The sequence below is a fragment of the Filicampus tigris genome, chromosome 1 (genome assembly GCF_054856515.1).
Source record: "Filicampus tigris isolate MCC_2025a chromosome 1, RoL_Ftig_1.0, whole genome shotgun sequence".
NCBI classification, from domain to species: domain Eukaryota; kingdom Metazoa; phylum Chordata; class Actinopteri; order Syngnathiformes; family Syngnathidae; genus Filicampus; species Filicampus tigris.
Window position 1 is genome coordinate 21,985,896 of NC_141217.1, and position 20,216 is coordinate 22,006,111.

Genomic DNA, 20,216 nt, shown 5'->3' on the forward strand with positions numbered 1-20,216 from the left:
TAGCGACTATACAAAAGAATAATTTTTAGCAAGCACAAGTCTAACTCTTGAGTGTGAGCACTGCAGGTCAAATGACTTGAGGTTGTGACGTCAGCATATATTAAAGCAGCTCTTGACGGCACATGGTCAACAAGGCGACTGAAGAGCATCAGCGACTGTCATCCTTAACCACATAGGATAACCAAAAAGTCTCTCACACCCAAAAAATCCATCCATTCATCCATCCACTATATTGACCGCTTATCCTTCTGAGGTTCCCAAACATTAAAAAAAACTCACGCCCCCCATAAAACACATTAAAAATTCACACAAACACCCTCAGAAAAATCACACACAACAAAAAAAAACTCACTCAAAAAAAAAACCATGTACACACAATACTGTGCACACATTAAAAACTGATACAGTCACTCCCAAAAATTGCACACACAAAAGCTCACACAGTAAGGTATCTTAAAAAAATTAGACTCACCCAAAAAAGGCACACTTACCAAAAACCTCCCCACCACACACACACACACAAAATCTCACACATAGCGCCCCAAAAAATCTTTCACTCAAAAAACTCACATTCACCAAATAACCGCTCACACTCATGTCTGTCTCACTGACAAAAACAAGCACTCCCACAAGTAAAAAATACTCACACACCAAAAGATCTCTCACACTCACCATTACTAACTCAACAAAAAAATCACTTTTCACAATTCATCATAAAGTCTCACATACACTCAAAAAACACTCAGCAAAATTCTCACACACACCACAAAAAATCTCTCACTCAAAAAAATTCTCTCACATTCACTCAGACTCTCACACATACCAAAGAACTGTCACACTATTCACCCCACAAAACTATCACACGCACAAAAAATAGGGAAAATAGGAGAAGCTGGTGAGTACTTTCATTTGATTTTATTTATTTGTTGATCCTGAATAAATGTATCAGCACAAAACCACATAGTACAGAGGACTGCTGCTTCACCAGTAGCAGCCACCACAAACAATATCTTCAATTACATTCCTTTTAAAATAATTTATTGTTGGATACATAACCACCAGGATCTCTACATTTTTTGATATGCAGAAAAAAATTGCCATCTGAAATATAATTACAGAATTTTAGGCATTAGATAAACAAGGTACGGGGAAGGTCTGTTAGGCCAAAGGCGGGTACAGATTTTGTTACCATGACTGCTAGAAGGCGAGCTTGGGATGGCAGCACGTTGAGCCCTGTATATCTTCTAATATATATCTCAATCTTGAAAGTGGCGGCTCTTTGCCAGAATAGATGATCTTCGTTTTCTGTCGTGGACAGAAAAACTCAGTATGAGGGTTGTTATCATGTAAATTAAGCGCACTGTTCCACAACAGTGGGGTGGAACCAAAATGCAGAAGGGCTCGCTCAGACACAGTTTTAGGCAGACAACCCAATTTTGACTTGGCTGTTTTCATTTCACACTTGATGGGTGGGCTGGCACCCCGAAGACCCCAGAAGACGTGTATACAAGCGATTAAAAAGTACATTACATACGGTATGTCCCCTGTAAGACTATGATTTGTGATTTTGAATTGGGTGGATAAGATAAGAGGGGAAAAGAAAGACAAAACCATACAAATTATTGTGTAAAGTGTCAGGGTGTCCCCCGCCTACTGCCCGAAGACAGCTGGGATAGGCTCTAGCACGCCCCGCGACCCTTGTGAGGATAAGCGGTATCGATAATGGATGGATGGATAGGCAGATGCACCGGGGGCATTCAGTAGAATAAGACATAACATCTATCGAGGTGTAGCGCGGTCTAACAAATTCTCAACTATGCTAAACTAGATTTGCCCCAGCCCGCAAATGAAGATGTGCCCGTTTTTACGCTGAGCGCAGTCTACTTTCTGTCATCAAATCGTCAGGCTCCATCCGCCGGAACGCCCAGCGAGGCGCAACATGGTCTGACAAATTCCCAAACACAGTAAACTAGACTTGTCCTGTAAAGAAAATGAAGATGCGCCCATTTTTATGCCAAGTGCGTGGGCGCCGCTCTATGAATAGGGCCCCGAGTGTTTTTGTATCTGCAGCTTTTTTTTTAGTTTATCAAAGTTGGTAGTCGGAAACGCTAACAAAATCCCATTTAAAATGATAGTCAGACCGGCCTACAGGCGATTACTCTTTGCTCCGGCCAGACAAAATGGCGGATAAACGGACGGTGGAAAGGCACCCCGATTGTAGGCTGAAGGCGATAAATTGACCGCAGATTTTTAGTAAAAGGGGGTTAAGATCAGGGAATGTCGTGTATATGCTGTCGACATGTGAAACCCTTTGAGACTTTCCTGTGATTAAGGGCTATAGAAAAAAATTTGACTTGACTTGACTAAAAATGCCCAGCTCTGGTTGTTTGTACATGGGAATGATGGTAGATGTAGATTCAAGACATGTTTTTAGGCAAATCAGGGGATGGCAGGCAAATTTAAGGTTTGTTCTGGCCGCGTCCCCTGAAGACATCCAGCAAGGAGCCTACAGTGGGTATGGAAAGTATTCAGACCCCTTGACATTTTTCACTCTGTCATTGCAGCTAGTTTCTGTGATTGAACCGCCGCCACAAGCAGGCGGCAAGCGGAGGCCACGAGACCTTTGCCTCGAGCCCGCACGACCATCCACGACCGAATCCATATTTACTGCCATTGAGAGGCATGTGGTGTTAAACGTCAAGACACAAGACTTCTCGCTGTGGCTTGCTAACAGGCCAAGCATACCTAATTGATTTCTGCACTGTAATGTCGATCAACCAATAGACGAATAGTTCCATCCAAGTTAAGTCCGCCCCTTCATTTGAATAACATTTCCTTCTGCATTTCAGGACCAAAACTGCCAAAATCAAAAATAAATAAATAAAAGTGAATATAAAAAATATAACTGAAAAAAGTAATATATATGGAAATAAGAACAACAAAAACATATACAAAATAAAACTAAAAATACATACAAAAAAATAAAAAGATTTAAAAATTCAAAATAAATAGCTAAATAAATGTGGAAATAAATACAATAATAAATATATAAATATGACTAAATATCCATTTATTCATAGTTTATTTTATTTTTTCAATTATATTTTTTATATTTGTTTTGATTTTCACTTTTAGTTTTTTATTTTGGCAGCTTTAGTCCTGCATTATATGGAAGTCATCTTTACAAGCAAATGAGTTTGCTTCCTCCACATGTCTGTTGAACTTCGTTGTAGGTGTTCACTTTTTACATTCACAGACAATGGCTCATGAGTTAGAATATCCTGTTTCATGCTGAATTTCAAGGTTGCTTTGGTTTTCCTGAAAAAGCAGAGGAACCATACAGGATATGATGTCGTCTGTGTTACATAAAAAATAAGAAAAAGGCAGCACAAATGGGGCCATGTTACGTCATCTTAGGAGGAGGAGGTGGGAATACTAGTTGTTGGCGATGTCAATTTGTCTTACTAAAGAGTCTGTCCTTCCTGGTCTGATCCAAAATTACCTTTTGAAAAACCAACGTTGGTGTATGTATGATTCAAGAATTATGTAAATTGCACATGTACAAACGTAATAACACGTGCATTGTAAGAAATAAACACTGATGGATACGTACTGGGCCCTGCCGCTACTAGCCCCCCCCCCAAAAAAAACTTGAGTAATTCCGGCCCGTCTAAAATGCTTATAATTGGTTCTCCTTTGAGATAAGTTAACTTCAACAAGGTTACTTGGCACCAAGACAGGACTTTTGGCTATTCAGTAGGGCTTTAGCGCTATCTTGTGATCTCTTAAGTGTTCCAGAGAGCACAAAACCAGCAAATGCACACGTTTTTAACGAAGAAAGGATAGGTTCCACATTAAATAATTCAAACAATAATAATACTTACCGACATAATGCTCCACGCAGGTCTGCCAGTTTTTAGGGAAAGTTCTTCCTATGGTGGATGCAAAGGAATAGTCATGTAATTCATGTTACATGAATCATTTGCATCCTTTCGTTGAATACGTACCTTTAAAAAGGAAGAAATGGTGAACTTAGCTTACCGTCACCGGGAATGATGGTTTCTATTTCCACTTCCATGTCCTGGCCGTGCGACCGATCCAGGCAAGATCAGCCCACCAGTACGCGTGCATCTTGAGGTGGATGTAGTCAGACTTTGGACTAGTCTGCATTTAAGCAGCCTTTACTAGTTTGCGTGGACGGCAGTTTGTCATTTTCATGATGTACAACCTTTCCGGTCTCATTCTCCAAAGTAAAAGTTGTTTTGGGAGGGAAGTACACATCTTGGAGGATAAAAAGAACACATTATTTTCAAGTTAAGGTCAGTCCTGATAAATTTTCCAGGATGCTGCTTAAACTCCATTTTTTAAAAATGTTTTACTTAGTGGTATTTTATGCATCATGCATGGCGGTGTTTTAGGGTGTATTGTATATTGTCTGACTTCAGTCCCCCCCCCCCCATCAATATTTTGGACAGATTCCAATTAGAGATGGGTGTTGAATTTAAGAGGCTCCACTTTCACTTTGTACTTTTACTTCATTAAATTAATAAATTTAAACAGTAAAACCTTATAGCTAAATAATTTAGTGATGTTTATAGTGGGACTGGCAGCTATGACTTTTTCCCCTACAAAAACTACATTTTCAATTTTTTTTTTTAAAGCTTTTTCCCTCTTACGCTATTAGCTTGATTTCCCTTGATACCAAACAAGCTTCGCAACTGTTTTTTGACAGTATTAACTTCAACAGAAATAATGAAATGTTCATTTTCTTTCGATAATCTGAAACAAAGTGCTTCCTGTTGTAAAAAAAAAACAAAAAAAACAGGCCTTCCGTATGTAAACGCATCCTGAATAACTGAACATTGTAAATGTTACAACAATTGAAGATGATAAAATGAGCTGTAAGTGTGCTCATGAGCTCATAGTTGTACAGTTTAGGCAAAAACTTGGCAAAATATTTGGAGCTTGGAAGCACAAACCTCAGGTCAAAAGTTTCCACCATGTCAATAAATAACTGCTTTTGCAACGTATACATTTCTTTGAAAATGTTCGGCACAATTATTCTGCGATTGCAGAGTGGTAGATACCCCTACCCCCTCCCAATTAGCTTGTTCTAATAACAAACACAGCATAATTGAAAACAACTGTTCTAAATCAGTTTGTTAATTTTTTTTCAAATAGAAATGAACAAAAAGAATCCACATTACGATACAAAACAAAATTTCTGGTTACACACCAAATTGAATGGCTGAAGTCGAAAATGCCTACTCCTGCATACAAACCAAGTTGCATATTATCTTGTGTTAACATTCCCATTTGACAGACTGACTTATCAAGATGAATCCAAAATACAGTATGGCATTTATTTCTATAATCACGCTGACAATTTCCAAATATCTGCAGGTATTTCCCAACAATATGGAAAACACAAGAGCCCGCCTCTTAACATTGACCATAAAATGAATTTATTTTCTCAGAGGTCCAAACGTATTCCCATGTTGCCCCAGGATGCATAGAAGATGTCCACCTTCCAAAGCTACAAGCCAGTGTTTACAATCTACATTATGAAATCTTGTTACTCAATAATCAGTTCATATTAATAACAAAACAATAACGATCGGTGATGCCACATAAAAACAAAACCCGGCAGTCTAGCTGGGAAAATCAAAATACACTGTAAATTTCAAAAAAAAAGAAAGAAAACAACGAGTTGGACTCATAACTAATTTGAACCAAATTGGACTTTTTTGTTGTTTGTTGTTTTGTTTCACATAATCAATGAGAACCACAATGTAGGATTATGTGAAATGAATTTAGAACCAAATGAGAGTGTGGACTCTGCTAGTTTACTGATGGGCACCGTGTCGATGGTGTCAAGGCTAAAAAAACGGCAACATCTCTTTTTCTGCTACTGTCAGCATGGACAAGAGATCAACGCTAGGGATAATTCCTTTTAGAAAACAAAAATGAGAAATTAGAGGTCCAAACAGAAGTCTGTGTCTCCTCCTGAGGAAGGGAGGGGCAGCAGGTGTCAAGGGGAGAAAGGTGGGCCGCTCGGGGTTGGGCGGTGGTCTTCACCTCAAGCCTCATTGTAGCCGCTGCACAATGACGGCGTTGAGGAGGTTGGCCTGCTGAAGCGTCTGGCTCTCGTCCGACAGCTCCTTGTTGGGGAAGGTGGTCATCAGGACGAACGCTCTGGCCGCCATAGTAGGCCGGGCCGCCACCACAAACTGCCGCAGGTCAGATACCCTGGTGGGTGCAGAGAAGGTTCTCTAACATCACAAAAGCTACACCTTAAAGCCTGATCCAATGAGCAATCACTTTTGAAGGCTGTTTGCCCCCGAAGCAGCCAAGGTTGTTTTTATGAGTCCTGTGGTACCTGTGGGTATGGTTGAATTTTTGAATCAGCCTGCCACCGTCTGCCAGTCGAATCTGAATGTTGGTGACGGGCTGGGAAGTGTCCAGGCTCACGGAGGCACTGGCCTGGGCTTCGTTTGCCGCCTGGTCCTTCTGAGAGGGGGCGGGACCTGAAACCAACTCTGGGGCGGCACTGCGAGAAGAAAACATGCACACACAAAAAAACGATCAGTACCGAGCAATCTTAAACTTGTTCTTAATAAATTCACTTATCAGTCATTGTTTACATTTTCAATTGTAAATTCCCCTTTTTCAATGAGCATCATAGCAGTGTAGATTGAGCTAGTTTTGTAATTTAAATAAGCTTCTACTCCACTAACAACAATAACTGAAACATAAAATGTGAATGAACCAACAGAAGAAATGCTCCTAAATCTCACCTTCCTAGTTTTTGTCCCTCTCCTCCAAAGGCTCTGAAGGCCATTTTGGGTTTGGTGAAGTCCTCGTCTCTGTGGTCCTCCATGTCGAGGTTGACTTGGCCCCCACGTGAACGCTGCCTTAGCTCTAAAGGAATCTCCCTGCAGCATGACAATGCCGTTTGTCAAGATGGAGCCGCATGCTGTGTGTGCGTGTGTGTGTGCCCACATGAGTTTTGTACAAATTTGCAACAATGTGTCACAATCAAAACACCTGCCATGTTCATTCAACGATTGAATAATTACCCCCTGCGGATTGCCTCGAGGAAGTGAGCATTGCCAGGATCATTGTAGTTTCGGAGTTCGCCCTCATCAAGACTGAAACCAGTCTTCCACAGTTTCAACACTACGTGTACCTATCATGGTAAAAACAAATACAATTAGGAAGCGACATTAACGGTATCAGTTCACCAACATTGGCCTGGCAACCAGTAAATGATTGTGATGAAATCAACACATTCTTGCTTTTGTAAATATCTAACAATTAATATTTTGAGTTTCATACACTTAAATTAATCAATCGTCTTTTCTCTTTTTAGCCAACGCAATAACACATTGTGCACCATATACTCGCAAGCATTTTGGCCACTGAGTCTACACACTTCACTATTTCATCCACAAGTAGCCTACAAGTAGGAATTACGTTCAGTATTGTTTTAAAAAGAAAATATAATTTTTTTTTCAATTAATGTGGGTGGTTGGTGGTGACTAAGGTATAGCGAGTTAACCCATTAAAGCCTGAAGCCCCTCGTGAGACATCTCTCTAAAACCTACGGTCGTCTTTGGATTCACCCTTGAAAACCGGACATTTTCGCCGGCTGCAAAATAATTAATATCTCAGCCCCTGTAGCAGAAGCATAATTCCCCAAAAATTTGAGAGCTTAGACATGTGGCCCGAGTTTCAATCGAAGATGCAGGTGAAGCACTATTTTTAATTTTAAAAATCGAGTGGTAAATATGCTGTGTTCTCTTACAAAGACGTTGAAATCGTCATTATCTACGAACATATATCTTAATTAACCATACATCACGTTTGGATGGTCTCACGGCTTTAAAATCCACGAGCGTGTCGTCTATATCACTTCCGTGACTTATATCAGAGCTCCCGCGATCGACTGTGCGTCCATTACTCTCGAAAAAAATCCAGATACCCTCCGACAACTCACGGCACGTCAAATGTATATTCTGATGCATTCCATTGGCTAAGAGACAGAGAATTGGATTAAAAAAAGAAAATGACATATTTGCTCTACCGGCTTTAAAGAGAGAAACTCGCAACAGCGCTCCCGGCTTTAGTGGTGGAAACGCGGTTATGTGCTCCCGTCCTTAATGGGTCAATAAGAATAAAATAAAGAGAAGAAAAAGAAAAGAAAAGTGTAAAAAAAAAAAAAAAAAAATCACCATGGCGCCTACTCACGTCCTGTTGGGCATTGGGATCGCGTCTCCCAGCAGAAACGTATGTTGACTCCTCTTCAGGAGCTGCTCCTAGCCTGTATCCACCTCCATCGAAGGCCTAAGACACGAGGACACAATGCAATATAAGATAACCTAAAAACTGAAAAACATTTGAAAGTGTTTCCATCATTTACTTTTGCTCTGCTGGATTCTCCTGCCCCTTTCCCACTGCGCTCCAAAGGCACAGCGCCATGTTCTCTGGCCCCTTTGAACAGATCTTCCACCACATCATTGGGACTCTTCTTTTTAGGAGGCCCTACGATTTGCTGCCCACTGCGTTCTGATCCGCCTGCAAAGAACCTGGAGGAAGCACATTATACATTACCCAACTAAAAGCTAACCATCATGTCCACAAAAGACAACTGGATTAAAAACGTTCATTACTATTTTTACAATTTTTTTTTTTTTTTTTTTTTTAAAGGGGGGATGTAAACAGTGAATTGGAATAACGCATAACACCAATATCGTATTTTTCGGACAAAAGTAGTGTTTTTTTCCTGCGACTTGTATACAATCCCCTCCAAAAGAATTGAAACAGCAAGGTCAATTTCTTTGTTTTTGTTTCATACCGAAGTTAAGGTTTTAGATCAAAAGATGAATATCAGACAAAGAACTGTAATTCCAGCTTTTATTTCACGGCATTTACATCTAGGTGTGTGAAACAATTCAGGACCGAGCACCTTTTGCTTGAAGCCACCCACTTTTCCAGTGAGATAAAGTATTAGAACAAACATTATAAGATTAACCTGAATGTCATTTTAACATTTGTTTGCATAACCCTTACATGCAGTAACTGCACCAAGCCTGCGAACCTCTGACTTAAGCAGACTGTTGCATTCTTCGTTTTAAATGATTTTCCAGGCCTTTATACTGCAGCCTCTTTCAGTTCTTGTTTGTTTTTGGGACTGGGGGTGTCTCCTCTTCAGGAAATAAAATACATGCTCTATTGGATTATGGTCAACTTGAGCAGTCTAAGACCTTCCACTTTTTTCCCTGATGATGTCCTTTGTTGTGTGGCAATGTGTTTTTGGGTCATTATCTTGTTGCATGATGAAGCACCTCTCAATTAGTTCGCATGCACTATTCTGTAAATGGCCAGATAAAATGGTTTTGTAGACTTCAGAATTCATTCTGCTGAGACCAAATTTTCAGTGGTAAAATGCCAGCATTTAGAGGCAGTGTGGAGCCCTGGGTACGATATGGGCAAATGTACGAGGCCTAATCATCTGACATGGTCATCTTTGGGTGTCCTTGAAGACATTGTAGATGTCTTTTGCGGAAGACAAAAAATGTTGTATTATAGACATTTAATTTGTCTACAGGTGCTTTACCCGTCTCCCATCATAGGTCCTGCTTTGTTGAATTTGAAAGTTGGTTGCGCATAACCCCTACTAGGGATGAGTACTAAAGTCAGCGCTTTTTTGAATGGATCGGATCAGTATTACTGAGCATCGATTCATGTGCAATCAAACAGTACCATGTTTCGGTGCCTAAGCTGATCCATGAAAGTTGTGACTATGCACAATTTTCCATGGTGCACTTGAACGCAGCAGAGAATGCACACCAGCAAAATGTCGTCCACTGACACATGCTTTCACAAACACTAAAAATACGTTTTACTGATTTACTGGCTGACCTTTGACCTTCCTCCTCATCACTCTCTTCTTCTGCTTCATGCATCAAGTCTCTGAATGATGTCACTCGGTGCTGAGAACTGGGGATGAAAAAAAAGACAGTTATGTAAAGATACCACTGCACATTACGTCGTTTATTTTGTGGAAAACGCTTATTAGAGGTTTATTCCCAAGAATTTTTTGGGTTGAATTGGTATTCCCCAAATGAATTTCCAATGGGCGGCAATTATACGCGGATTTTCACTATTCACAGGCCAGGATGGTGCCTGTCGTGCACGAAGAACGGCGGTCCACAGTAAACCACTGGCAGCAGTCGGTAATTATTTTGCTTATTTAAAGTCTAAGTCAAGTTAACAAATGTTTTTGCAATACTATGTTCTATGTGCACCCACCAGTCTAAATGCTGATTTTATGATTCATTTTGGGTTGATGGAATAGGAATCAAGCAAATAAATCGACCCATTTTCTGCCATCCAAGGAGGTAGACATTTTATGCAGCAGCACGTTCCATGTTCGTGTATGTCACGAAAAACTAAATATCAATTATGCATGTTCTGTTCGTGAATGTCACAAAAAACTAAATATCAATGATGCATGTTCTATATCGATAGCACACGCTTTGGTGTTGACAAAAAAGTAAGTTTCATGATAATTGGTGGAAATGAGCAAGTTATGATTTATTTACAATGCACATGCACTGCCACCACCAAACATCGTTGAGATGAACTGATGCTTATTACAGCAATTGTAGTTCTCATGCATTTGCAACAAAATAATAGCTTGCTGATCACTGACGTGATAGAAAGTAAGTCACGAGTGCTCGCATTAGCATTAATAGCTAGCTTTGTTAGGCCACTGATCACTGTAAGTGGAATCCTTGGATCACCGCAAAGAGTTTCACAATAGATGGGGGGGGGATTCACTGTCTGGGCCTGTACTAGACATTTGGGTTTGGTCAGTGTAGTATTAGCAGCAATCAGTCTTTTATTTATTTTTTTAAATTTGCGTTATTTAAATCGGAAGTCAACCCAAACATTTTTTTCAAGAATATGTTCCCAGCAGGCCCACTAGTTCGAAACACGGTATTCTGATTAATTTTGCGTTCATGTAATACAAATTAAGCAGCAAAATGCACTGGTTTTTAATCACGGCTCAGATTCAGAAAACAGGTCAGCCGTGATTGGTCGTTGTGAGCAGTTGTGATGTCATTTTCAGTCGACAGAAGACAAAATGGCCGCTCCCAAAGATGGCTACAAACGAGTGGATTAACATTTATTCCACAAACGCAATATTTATCAGAATGTCCTGTTTCAACTAGTGGGCTTGCATAAAACATATTTTATGCAAAGCGTTGACTTCCCCTTTAACGCTCAGCACGCAGTGATCCAGTTGACTGGGACTTCTTCTGGCCACTGGATATTTGTGTTTCATCTTACTTTTTTTTTTTAATTCATTTTATTGTGTGTTCTATACAAATGATATATTGTATGAACAAATGAGTAAAAAAGAAAACAGAAAATAACAATTAATTTGATGTAATTTATGAGCGGAAAATGTATAATGTATCACTGTTACCATGCAGTTGATATAAGTAAAAATAAGACAAATCAATATTTGATACAGCTCTCAGCTCATGCGGGTGTACCTGACATCATGGCCCAATCAAAAGCGTGCAAGACATTTATGTTACAATGAATGATAACCTTGGACCCGTGGATCTGGACACTGACGAGCCTCCTTCAGGGTGAGGCAGTGCCACGATGTCATCATCAGCACCATCCTCAAAGAAACTACCAAGCGCCAGCTGTGACAAGGCAAGAAAGAATGTCATTCAGTTGTAAAATTAAGGTGGAGAAATACACTTGCCTCTAGGTTTGTGGATGACTCATGTTGTTCAGAAACGTTTATTACTTAGTTTATCATTATCAATACTTGAAACTCGAAGTCATTGGTATAAACCCAAATAGCACTTTTACTGGTTAAATGGTAGCCAATAGTCATACTTGAATACGACTTGATGCACTTTGTTAATGGAGTTGTTCATTTGTCACATTTTATGCAATCTTTGAATACAGTTTGAACATATTTTAAAAGGTATTTTTGTCAACTGGATATTTGTCATTTATTAAAATTAATTTTTATATGGTTTTATACAAATAACACCTATGTTATAAATACATGGAGAAAAGATAAAGGAAAACCCTCATTTATTTAATATAATTTGGAGAAAAATACTTTGAGGATAACTGTATATCATTTTCAGGACATAACATTTTGCCCATACCAATTCTACTTACACCTTCATAAAGGGTATCATATTGAAATACTTTTGAGACAAAAAAATATATAAATAATAATAACAAAATAAGACCAATATCAGATGCTAAACGAAATATGATCGGGACATTCCCACTTGCTTCAAAATGATTTTATTTATATTTGTGTAGTCTTAAATGTGTGCGTTTTTATTTTCCGGACATAACATTTTGCCCATACCAATTCTACTTACACCTTCATAAAGGGTATCATATTGAAATACTTTTGAGACAAAAAATATATAAATAATAATAACAAAATAAGACCAATATCAGATGCTAAACGAAATATGATCGGAACATTCCCACTTGCTTCAAAATGATTTTATTTATATTTGTGTAATCTTAAATGTGTGTGTTTCAGTTGGACTTGCTGTTCCTACCACCTCTCCCTGTCTTTTTCAACTCAGGTCTAAGCTTCAAGTTTCCTTCTTGGTCTGAGCGGCAGTTATTACTGAACCCCTTTGAACTCTGCCTATCAACAAGTCATCCCACAAACGTGATTAGACCAAGAAAAGGAGCAACGTTGTCTACTTGTCAAGCAAGTGATGAGGGAATTTGGATTACAAATCAAAAGAGTCAGGCAGTAAGAGCTTCTCTTTGAGAGAAATGCATCACATTAAAAATATAAATACGCTCACCGTCTCTGTTGTGATGAGTGCACGATCGCCTCAGCTTTTTGACGTCATCTGTACTTTAAATCCTGCCACTAAACGGTCAAGGTATCAACGATTTTGTGCCTACTATTACAGGCTATCTAGCTAAACGGGCTCGCGAGAAACCGGTGCAACAATTTAATGTCTAGTTGCAAAACAAAAGGGTGACATTTTGAGAATCCGTGTCTCTACTATACTCGATAATTTCTTTTTGAACAGCTGCAGCGCTGATGACAGAACAAGACTCTCGGCTATTGTCAGTCAGTGACTTGCACAAATTACCGGCAACACACGCTAACATTAGCCGGGCAGCTCACTCGCTCATCGCAGTCATGTTGTCTGACCTGTTTATATGTCGCAGAACATTGTAACCGGGGGCCCGCCGTCGTAAAACCTGTACCTGCAAATTCCAACCAGCAGACTCCAAGAAGAAGCGGGCCCTCTCCTCGTCGACATCAGTAACAGCCACAAACTCCCGTACAGACTCCTCTTGGCTCGCCATTTTGGTTTGTTCGCTCGGCACCGCTTCCGTTTCCGGCTCCGAAACAAGCCACAAACGTTCGTTCCTATTTGGTTCCAATTCACGCGTCGCAATAACATGTAAACAAACATAAATAATTGACTGCCAGACAATGCAACATTAATATTGTTCATTAATAGTATACCGCTTTGCTTATGATAACTACATTTTTAGTGTTTTCTGTGCTGCAAGCATGCATTTGACCACGAGATGGTAATGTGTCCTCACATGAAAGGAGACCATAACGGCCTTCCACAGAAAGTGTCGTCATAAAGAATTACTTATTAAAAAAAACATTTTATCAAAGGGTTGTGATGGAGTCAGCAGCCTGTATTGTTAATTAAATTATTTGTCTTGCTCAGCTCAAAGCCTCGATTTGTCTTGTGTCTTCCAGAATTGTTAACAAAAGTGTTCAGTTTTTAGAAGGCCATCGTTTCTGTGTTTAACATCCTTTTTTGTTGGTCACATGAAATACTCAAATTTTGTGAATTACTAGATTTTTTTTAAATTTTGTATTGTTTGTGCCTTTCTGCCATAATCATCAAAATAAAAAACAAAAGATTTCACTTAATGTTTGGTGAAATAATATAACATACAAGTTTAACTTTTTGAAAGATATGTACTCAGTGTATTTGAACAAAAGCATGCCAGAGTCATGTTATTAAGACACGTGGGAAATGACCAAAGGCATGCAACCCCCACTAACATGCATGAGACATGCACTGCATGTGAACTAAACTTTTGAAATTTTTAAACTTTTGAAGTTTGAAATGGTATTTTTTGAAACACATGGTAATGAATTTACCAGAAATGTTACTAATTCCACGTTGGTTCTAAATCCTCTGAGCTGCCGTGTCACCTCCACCCCTGAAAGGCAGAGACATGTTCATGTCTGTCCAATTACTTCTCTTTTCGTTTTATTCCCAACGGGAGGTAGATATTGTTGAATAGTTAAAAAAAAAATGTTGTTCAAGAGAACAAGTCAACATGAGGCTGCAGGGGTATGCCTACTTTCACACACTAAGGTCACTCACAGGTTGTTTTTCCACTGGCATGGAGGTTTCTAAAAATCAAGTTAAGGCTATAAGATGGTCCCATAGATGGCTGTCATTTATTAACAGGGATGGCGCTACACTGGAGCTGGGGGGCTATAGCCCCATCAGAAATCGGTATAAATATTAAGTATTTATACTTTTTTTTTCTCAGCCCCCCCATGGGCTGTGATTAAACAAATCTTGGAATGTCGCTGTTTATTAATGTACCACTACCATGTTTATACTGACATTTTTAACAAAATTACAAAGAGTTTTGACGTATTTTTTTAATTGCAATTCTCCTTTCTGAATATTGCAGCCTATCGATGTTATTAGAGTTTACATCCCATTCCTTCCACTAATCTCATGCCATCACATCTCATCTCAGTTTTAGATTAGAAAGCTTCTTAAACAGCAATCCTCACTGCTTCCACAATTTCACAATTTGTAATCCCCGATCACTTTTTAAAGAGAGCTTCCAAGTGAGTTAATTCCTGCTGGAAGTTCATTTGTAATACTGCACAAGAAATCCAACCCAATGACACAACACTAATAAAAAGGGGGTTAATGGGTCTTCAGTGTGGTCACTGTTGCCCAGAGTGAAGGTAATTACAGCTACATTGTGCTGTCCATTTGAGGTTCAGCTTTCTGTTTCAGCAGAGCACATGCCCAGTTTTTAATTGGGGCATGGCAACTATTAAAGTGGTGGTCACTTTTTAAGGAAAAATAGTGTACTTTAAAAAACTAAGTAGAATTAGAACATAATATAGCATAAAATGCATAAGGCACACACAAAAAGCCCAAGCATGAAAAGAACATTTTAAAAAATCTAATGCATCACAATGAGATTAAGCAGCAGTGTTTATATTTTTCTCCCTTTTGGATATTCCACCTTCAGGGCACACATGGTGAGGCAATAGCACCCAGATACATGCCAATGAGGCAAAGAAGCAAAGCCATGAACAGTTCAAAGAAAGGAACTATCAATCAATAACACTCTTTTGTGTAGCATGAAGACGAGGCCTAAGGGAATAATAACACTGTCGTGACGCTTATGTTCTCTTTTTCCCCGGGCACAAGTTTTTGTGAGTTTTTCATTACTTTAGTCAAAGGGAATTCAAGATCTGGGCTGTCGTTACTATAAATCCCAATTCATGCATCTATATGGGGTGCATCACAATACATTTTAACATTGTAAATTTCATTTTTTGCAGTAGTTTAATTCAATAAGTGAAACTCATTTAGGTATCAAAGGACTAAAAAATAATTTTCAGAAAGCCAATTCCAACCTAATTTCTTTATTTAAAATATTTTGAAGTCATACGTACATTTCTTGATATACATTTGGGGATTTTGACTGTTGTAACTATGTAACCAAAATAGTAAAAAATTAAATCATGAAATATTTCATACATTCCTCATTCATCATCACTGTCGGTTTTGTGTGCCAAACTCCTCTTGCTCAGGTGTCGGTCAACATCGTATATCTTCTCAGCCAACCATGCTTTCTGGGGGTCAAGCCCTTGTGTTGAGTTAATAGCCTACCTAAAGGTCAGCAGAGTTACAGACCACTGGGTGTTTGGATCATGTCAGGTCATGATCATGTTCAGCAGTGATTTAGCATGCTATTGCTGGCTTCTGGAAAAGACAATGTTTTCACTTTGAATACAACTGGTTGACTTGTGACATATAGCCTTCAGTCTGTCTGTCTGTCTGTCTCCTTGCAGTCGTGTTGCATTTTCCCCAATCTAATTGTCTGTCTAGTTGTCATCTTGTTAGCTGTTGTTTTGTATGATAAAACAATTGAATGCATAGTTGGAATACAACTTCCTCATAATATAAAACTAATTTCTTTTATGTTTTCTACAGTCTGAAAATAATGCTAAAATACTGTAATAATAAAAAGAAAAACTATTAATTACTGATTGATCATTGAATCTCTTGATCAATGAGTTTGTTTGAAGAGACATTTTTCGTGTATTGACACCCAAGCCTTGGTATTCCCCTGTGAAAAAACTTTAAAGCATCAGGCATCAGCATAGGAGCGCAGGTGAAGCTGTTGAGAACAATGGCTGCCTTGAGGGTAACTGTCAATTTCAGGCTTAGACCAACTCTAATTACAAACTGTCAGACACACAATACACAAATGCACACAATACTGGGCTGCCTTACCTCATTCTTTTTATGTGTTCACCACCTTGGAAGATGATCAACAATGAGTTTTTGAGTCACTTTGGTACTTTTCTCAGATCAGAATTGAAATTTGCAAAACAGTAAGTACATTTTTTCAAAACAGTTCATACAAATAGCAAAACATTATGGTTCCCCTGCAAAAGCTATTTCTTTCTCAAAATGCTTCATCTCTTAAAAGTAAACTTTTATGTCACTGAACATGTCAGTGTCATCAGAATGACAAGTCTTCGTGTTATTATGTACAGATAAGTCATTAAAATTGCTTAGTTATGTTGTCAATTCAACAGTGCGCTCTGGGGCGATTTAATGATTTAAAAAACAGCACAGTATAGCGCAATGAAAAAACTAATAAAAAAAAGAAGAAATGTGAGGGACAATCTCCTTAGGGAAAATTGTACATGCAACACAGGAATTATAGTGCAGTATTCCTGCTTCCTTTGGTCCACAAATTCTTATACACATCACAACAATTATCTTCACTTACTATGAGCTATTTCACAAAACTGGTTGATCATTGGTTGAGCTAATGCTTCACACATTTCCCTTCATCAGAAAAAGTCAAGATTCGTCTGGAAATGTATGTAAAAATGGTTGACATCGATCCACCCGTTGATTTTGATGATCTTGATCGCGACGTAATTTCGATCGATATCGATTAGAAAACCTCTAATTGTGACACCCATTTTATATATATATATATATATATATATATATATATATATATATATATATGAAAAGGGAAAGGAGAAGGGGCTTATTATCTCTTATCCTTACAGCTCCACCGGTAGTTTGGGCACTTTTACATCTCTTGGGCCAAATGGAGCAGTTCGCATCTCCATGGCAGCAGACAATCACTCCACACAGTTGGCAGAAGCAGTGACATTTTTACATGGGGAGGAAATTGGTGGGCCACCAACAATTTCGGAAACCTACAGTGCTCTATTTTATTGTGTTTGCTGTGCCAATTTTTCTTCCAATTTGTCTTAGAATGGCTTTGGATGTCTGAACTTAAATCTACAGTACATGGCTCAAAATGGTTTTTTTTCCCTCCTGTGTTAGTGACTAAGTGACCATTCACTAAGCCATACGACGGAAACACAGACTGGTCAATCATAGTGCAGCAAAGAATTGGCTCTAATAGAGCTTTGACACTTCAAGCACCATTCTTGTGAATTCATTGAATTCATTTTGTGGTTTTTCACCGTTACGAGCTGCATGTGATGTAAAAATACTGTATATCGTTGTGCAGCACCAACAAATCACGCTCACCTACCATAGCACATACTGCTTTTCATTTGGTTGTTTAATATATATGGCCTAAATGTGTTTTCATACAAATATTTACTCTACTTCTGACATTTTAAGGATATAAACGAGGCAAAAATGAACACGTTTGTGCAGCGTCACAAGGCATGCTTTGCGACTGCTTTTTGTTTGGTTGTTTGTTTTATTACCTTGAATAGTTTAGAAGCAAATATGATGATGACAAAGACAAAACCCTCTTCCTGGGATGGGCGTAGACAATGGCAGTCAGAGAATGGGGCGTGACTATAACAAATGTAGAACGGAGACACTCAGAGAAGTATTTATTGAACAATCTGTGCTTTTGCTGAACGATTGTTGTAACCTAGAAGAACATTAAATAATCTTGAATCTTAATTAAGTCGCCTGGAGATTATTTAAGTAAAGGTATCTCTAACAGTAGTGAATCGATTCCGCCTGTATAGAACGCATACTGGAAAGTAAGAAAAACAACACCATCTGGGAAGGCACTGACACCCCCACGAACCCCCCGCCACCCCCACCCCCCGAGACACTGATAGCAAATGACGTAACTTCATTCACTGTATGCCACAATATGTTAAATTGTGTAGTGAATGAGAGCATGTATAAGTCTCATTAGAGCATCAAAATGCTTTATCTGATCTTGACTGCAGCCACTAGAAAACAGTGACGAGGATGAGTAAAAAGGATCCAATCTGTCTCTTAACTCCCCCCTTGCAGGCTGCCATAAATCTGGACATCCCCTCTCTCCATTCCCAAAAGACATTTACTGCCACCAGCATTCTGACCCAACACCCCATTCATCCATCCCATCTTACCCTTCTTTCACACCGTTTGTCTATTCATGTGCCCTTTTCCTCTTTCCTGTCGAGTTGATTTTGTGTATTTGCTAATATGGATAAAGTTGTACTTAGTGAGGTGTCAAGCATATTATTGTTGGAGGAAACAAGGAATTCGATGATTCTGTAGAGTAACCATTTTTCATCTGTTTCACTTCAGTGCTAAGGCACCAGGCACCATATATATATATATATATATATATATATATATATATATATATATATATATATATATATATATATATATATATATATATATATATATATATATATATATATATATATATAGATATACAGTGATCCCTCATTCATCGCAGTTAGTGGGGGGACAGAACCCGCCGCGATAAGTAAAACCCGCAAAGTAGAGTCGGACTTATTATTATGATTATTATTTTATATGATATTTATTGTACATTTTTATTTTGGCGGATTTGCGCCTCTGTTATGCTGTTGCGAACCCCAACATGGTTCCCATACTTCTAAATACTTGTAAAACAATCAATTTAACTATAAAAATGCAAAATGAAGAATATAAAAACCAAGCTTGCAGGCTGTGATCAGAATTTAGCTGCGACCGACCGCGGCAACTGACGAGCACGACGGAACATTTGCTAAAAACTACGTTAAAGTTTTAATTTTTATCATAAAATTGACCTACCTTAACTAGAATGCCATAGTGTAATTTATCCAATCCTGCACTTTATAACGGTTGTCGTCGTGAAAAGTGAAAGTAAAAGCAGCCGCTTTTTCTTCTTCTTCCGGCCGCCTGGGGGATCATGCATTAACTTTATCTTTGCACAATAACATCAATAAAGTCCTTTGGATAAAATGCAATGCGGGATTGTAGTTAATGTAAGCTGTTTTAAGACAACCTAAGACAAACTAACAAACACTTTCACACTTTATTTGGTAATGTCTTAAGTCGTCCGTGCCGCTGGCCGGCCGGGATTTTCCTTTGAGTATGCGTTCAAGAAAAGAAACACTGAGTTGTGTCTGTATATTTAATTGAAACTGTACTGCACAATTACAACATTGTTGGCGCAACACAAAAGAGCATCCAGCCTTAGCATAAAAAAACAATGGTATATAATACAATAGTGTTAACAGGAGGTAAATTTTGTTTTCAACGTCATACAGATTGTTGTTATGGGTTGGGTTTAAAGTTGGATGAGGGTTAGGGATTAAGGCAGGGTTTGAGGTAATTAGGGTTCAAATAAAAATACTAATTACTGTACTGGCAACTCCCTGTTTTCCCTTTTTGCATCCAAAGTATCTTTTGGTGAACAAATATGGAAATGTAAAAAATGGAAATGTAATGTTTATGCATTGGCCTCTCTGTTTACCATGCATTACTTCCACTCTGCTGATTGCAGATGAGAGTATTTCTAAAAATATCTCTTGTCACATGGAGACAGGAGAAAAAAAAATCGAAAGAACAAAAGCATCCTTTTAA

General features: G+C 38.6%; 1 protein-coding gene and 1 long non-coding RNA gene across 2 annotated transcripts; both read right to left on the bottom strand.

Moving 5' to 3' along the window:
• Positions 1-900: 900 nt before the first annotated feature.
• LOC147153251 (uncharacterized) lies at positions 901-4,379 on the bottom strand. Its single transcript, XR_015088473.1, has 3 exons — positions 4,042-4,379; positions 3,885-3,932; positions 901-1,305 (listed from the first exon to the last, which is right to left on the bottom strand). It is a non-coding gene; the product is annotated as an uncharacterized LOC147153251 (long non-coding RNA).
• Positions 4,380-5,344: 965 nt separating this feature from the next.
• Positions 5,345-13,608, bottom strand: nsfl1c (NSFL1 (p97) cofactor (p47)). The gene is made up of 9 exons (XM_086026498.1): positions 13,294-13,608; positions 11,626-11,726; positions 9,925-10,002; positions 8,423-8,588; positions 8,251-8,346; positions 7,080-7,189; positions 6,798-6,935; positions 6,380-6,550; positions 5,345-6,249 (listed from the first exon to the last, which is right to left on the bottom strand). The coding sequence occupies exons 1-9, from the start codon at positions 13,393-13,395 to the stop codon at positions 6,087-6,089; spliced, it is 1,125 nt and encodes a 374-aa protein (XP_085882624.1). The 5' UTR covers positions 13,396-13,608; the 3' UTR covers positions 5,345-6,086.
• Positions 13,609-20,216: the final 6,608 nt, after the last annotated feature.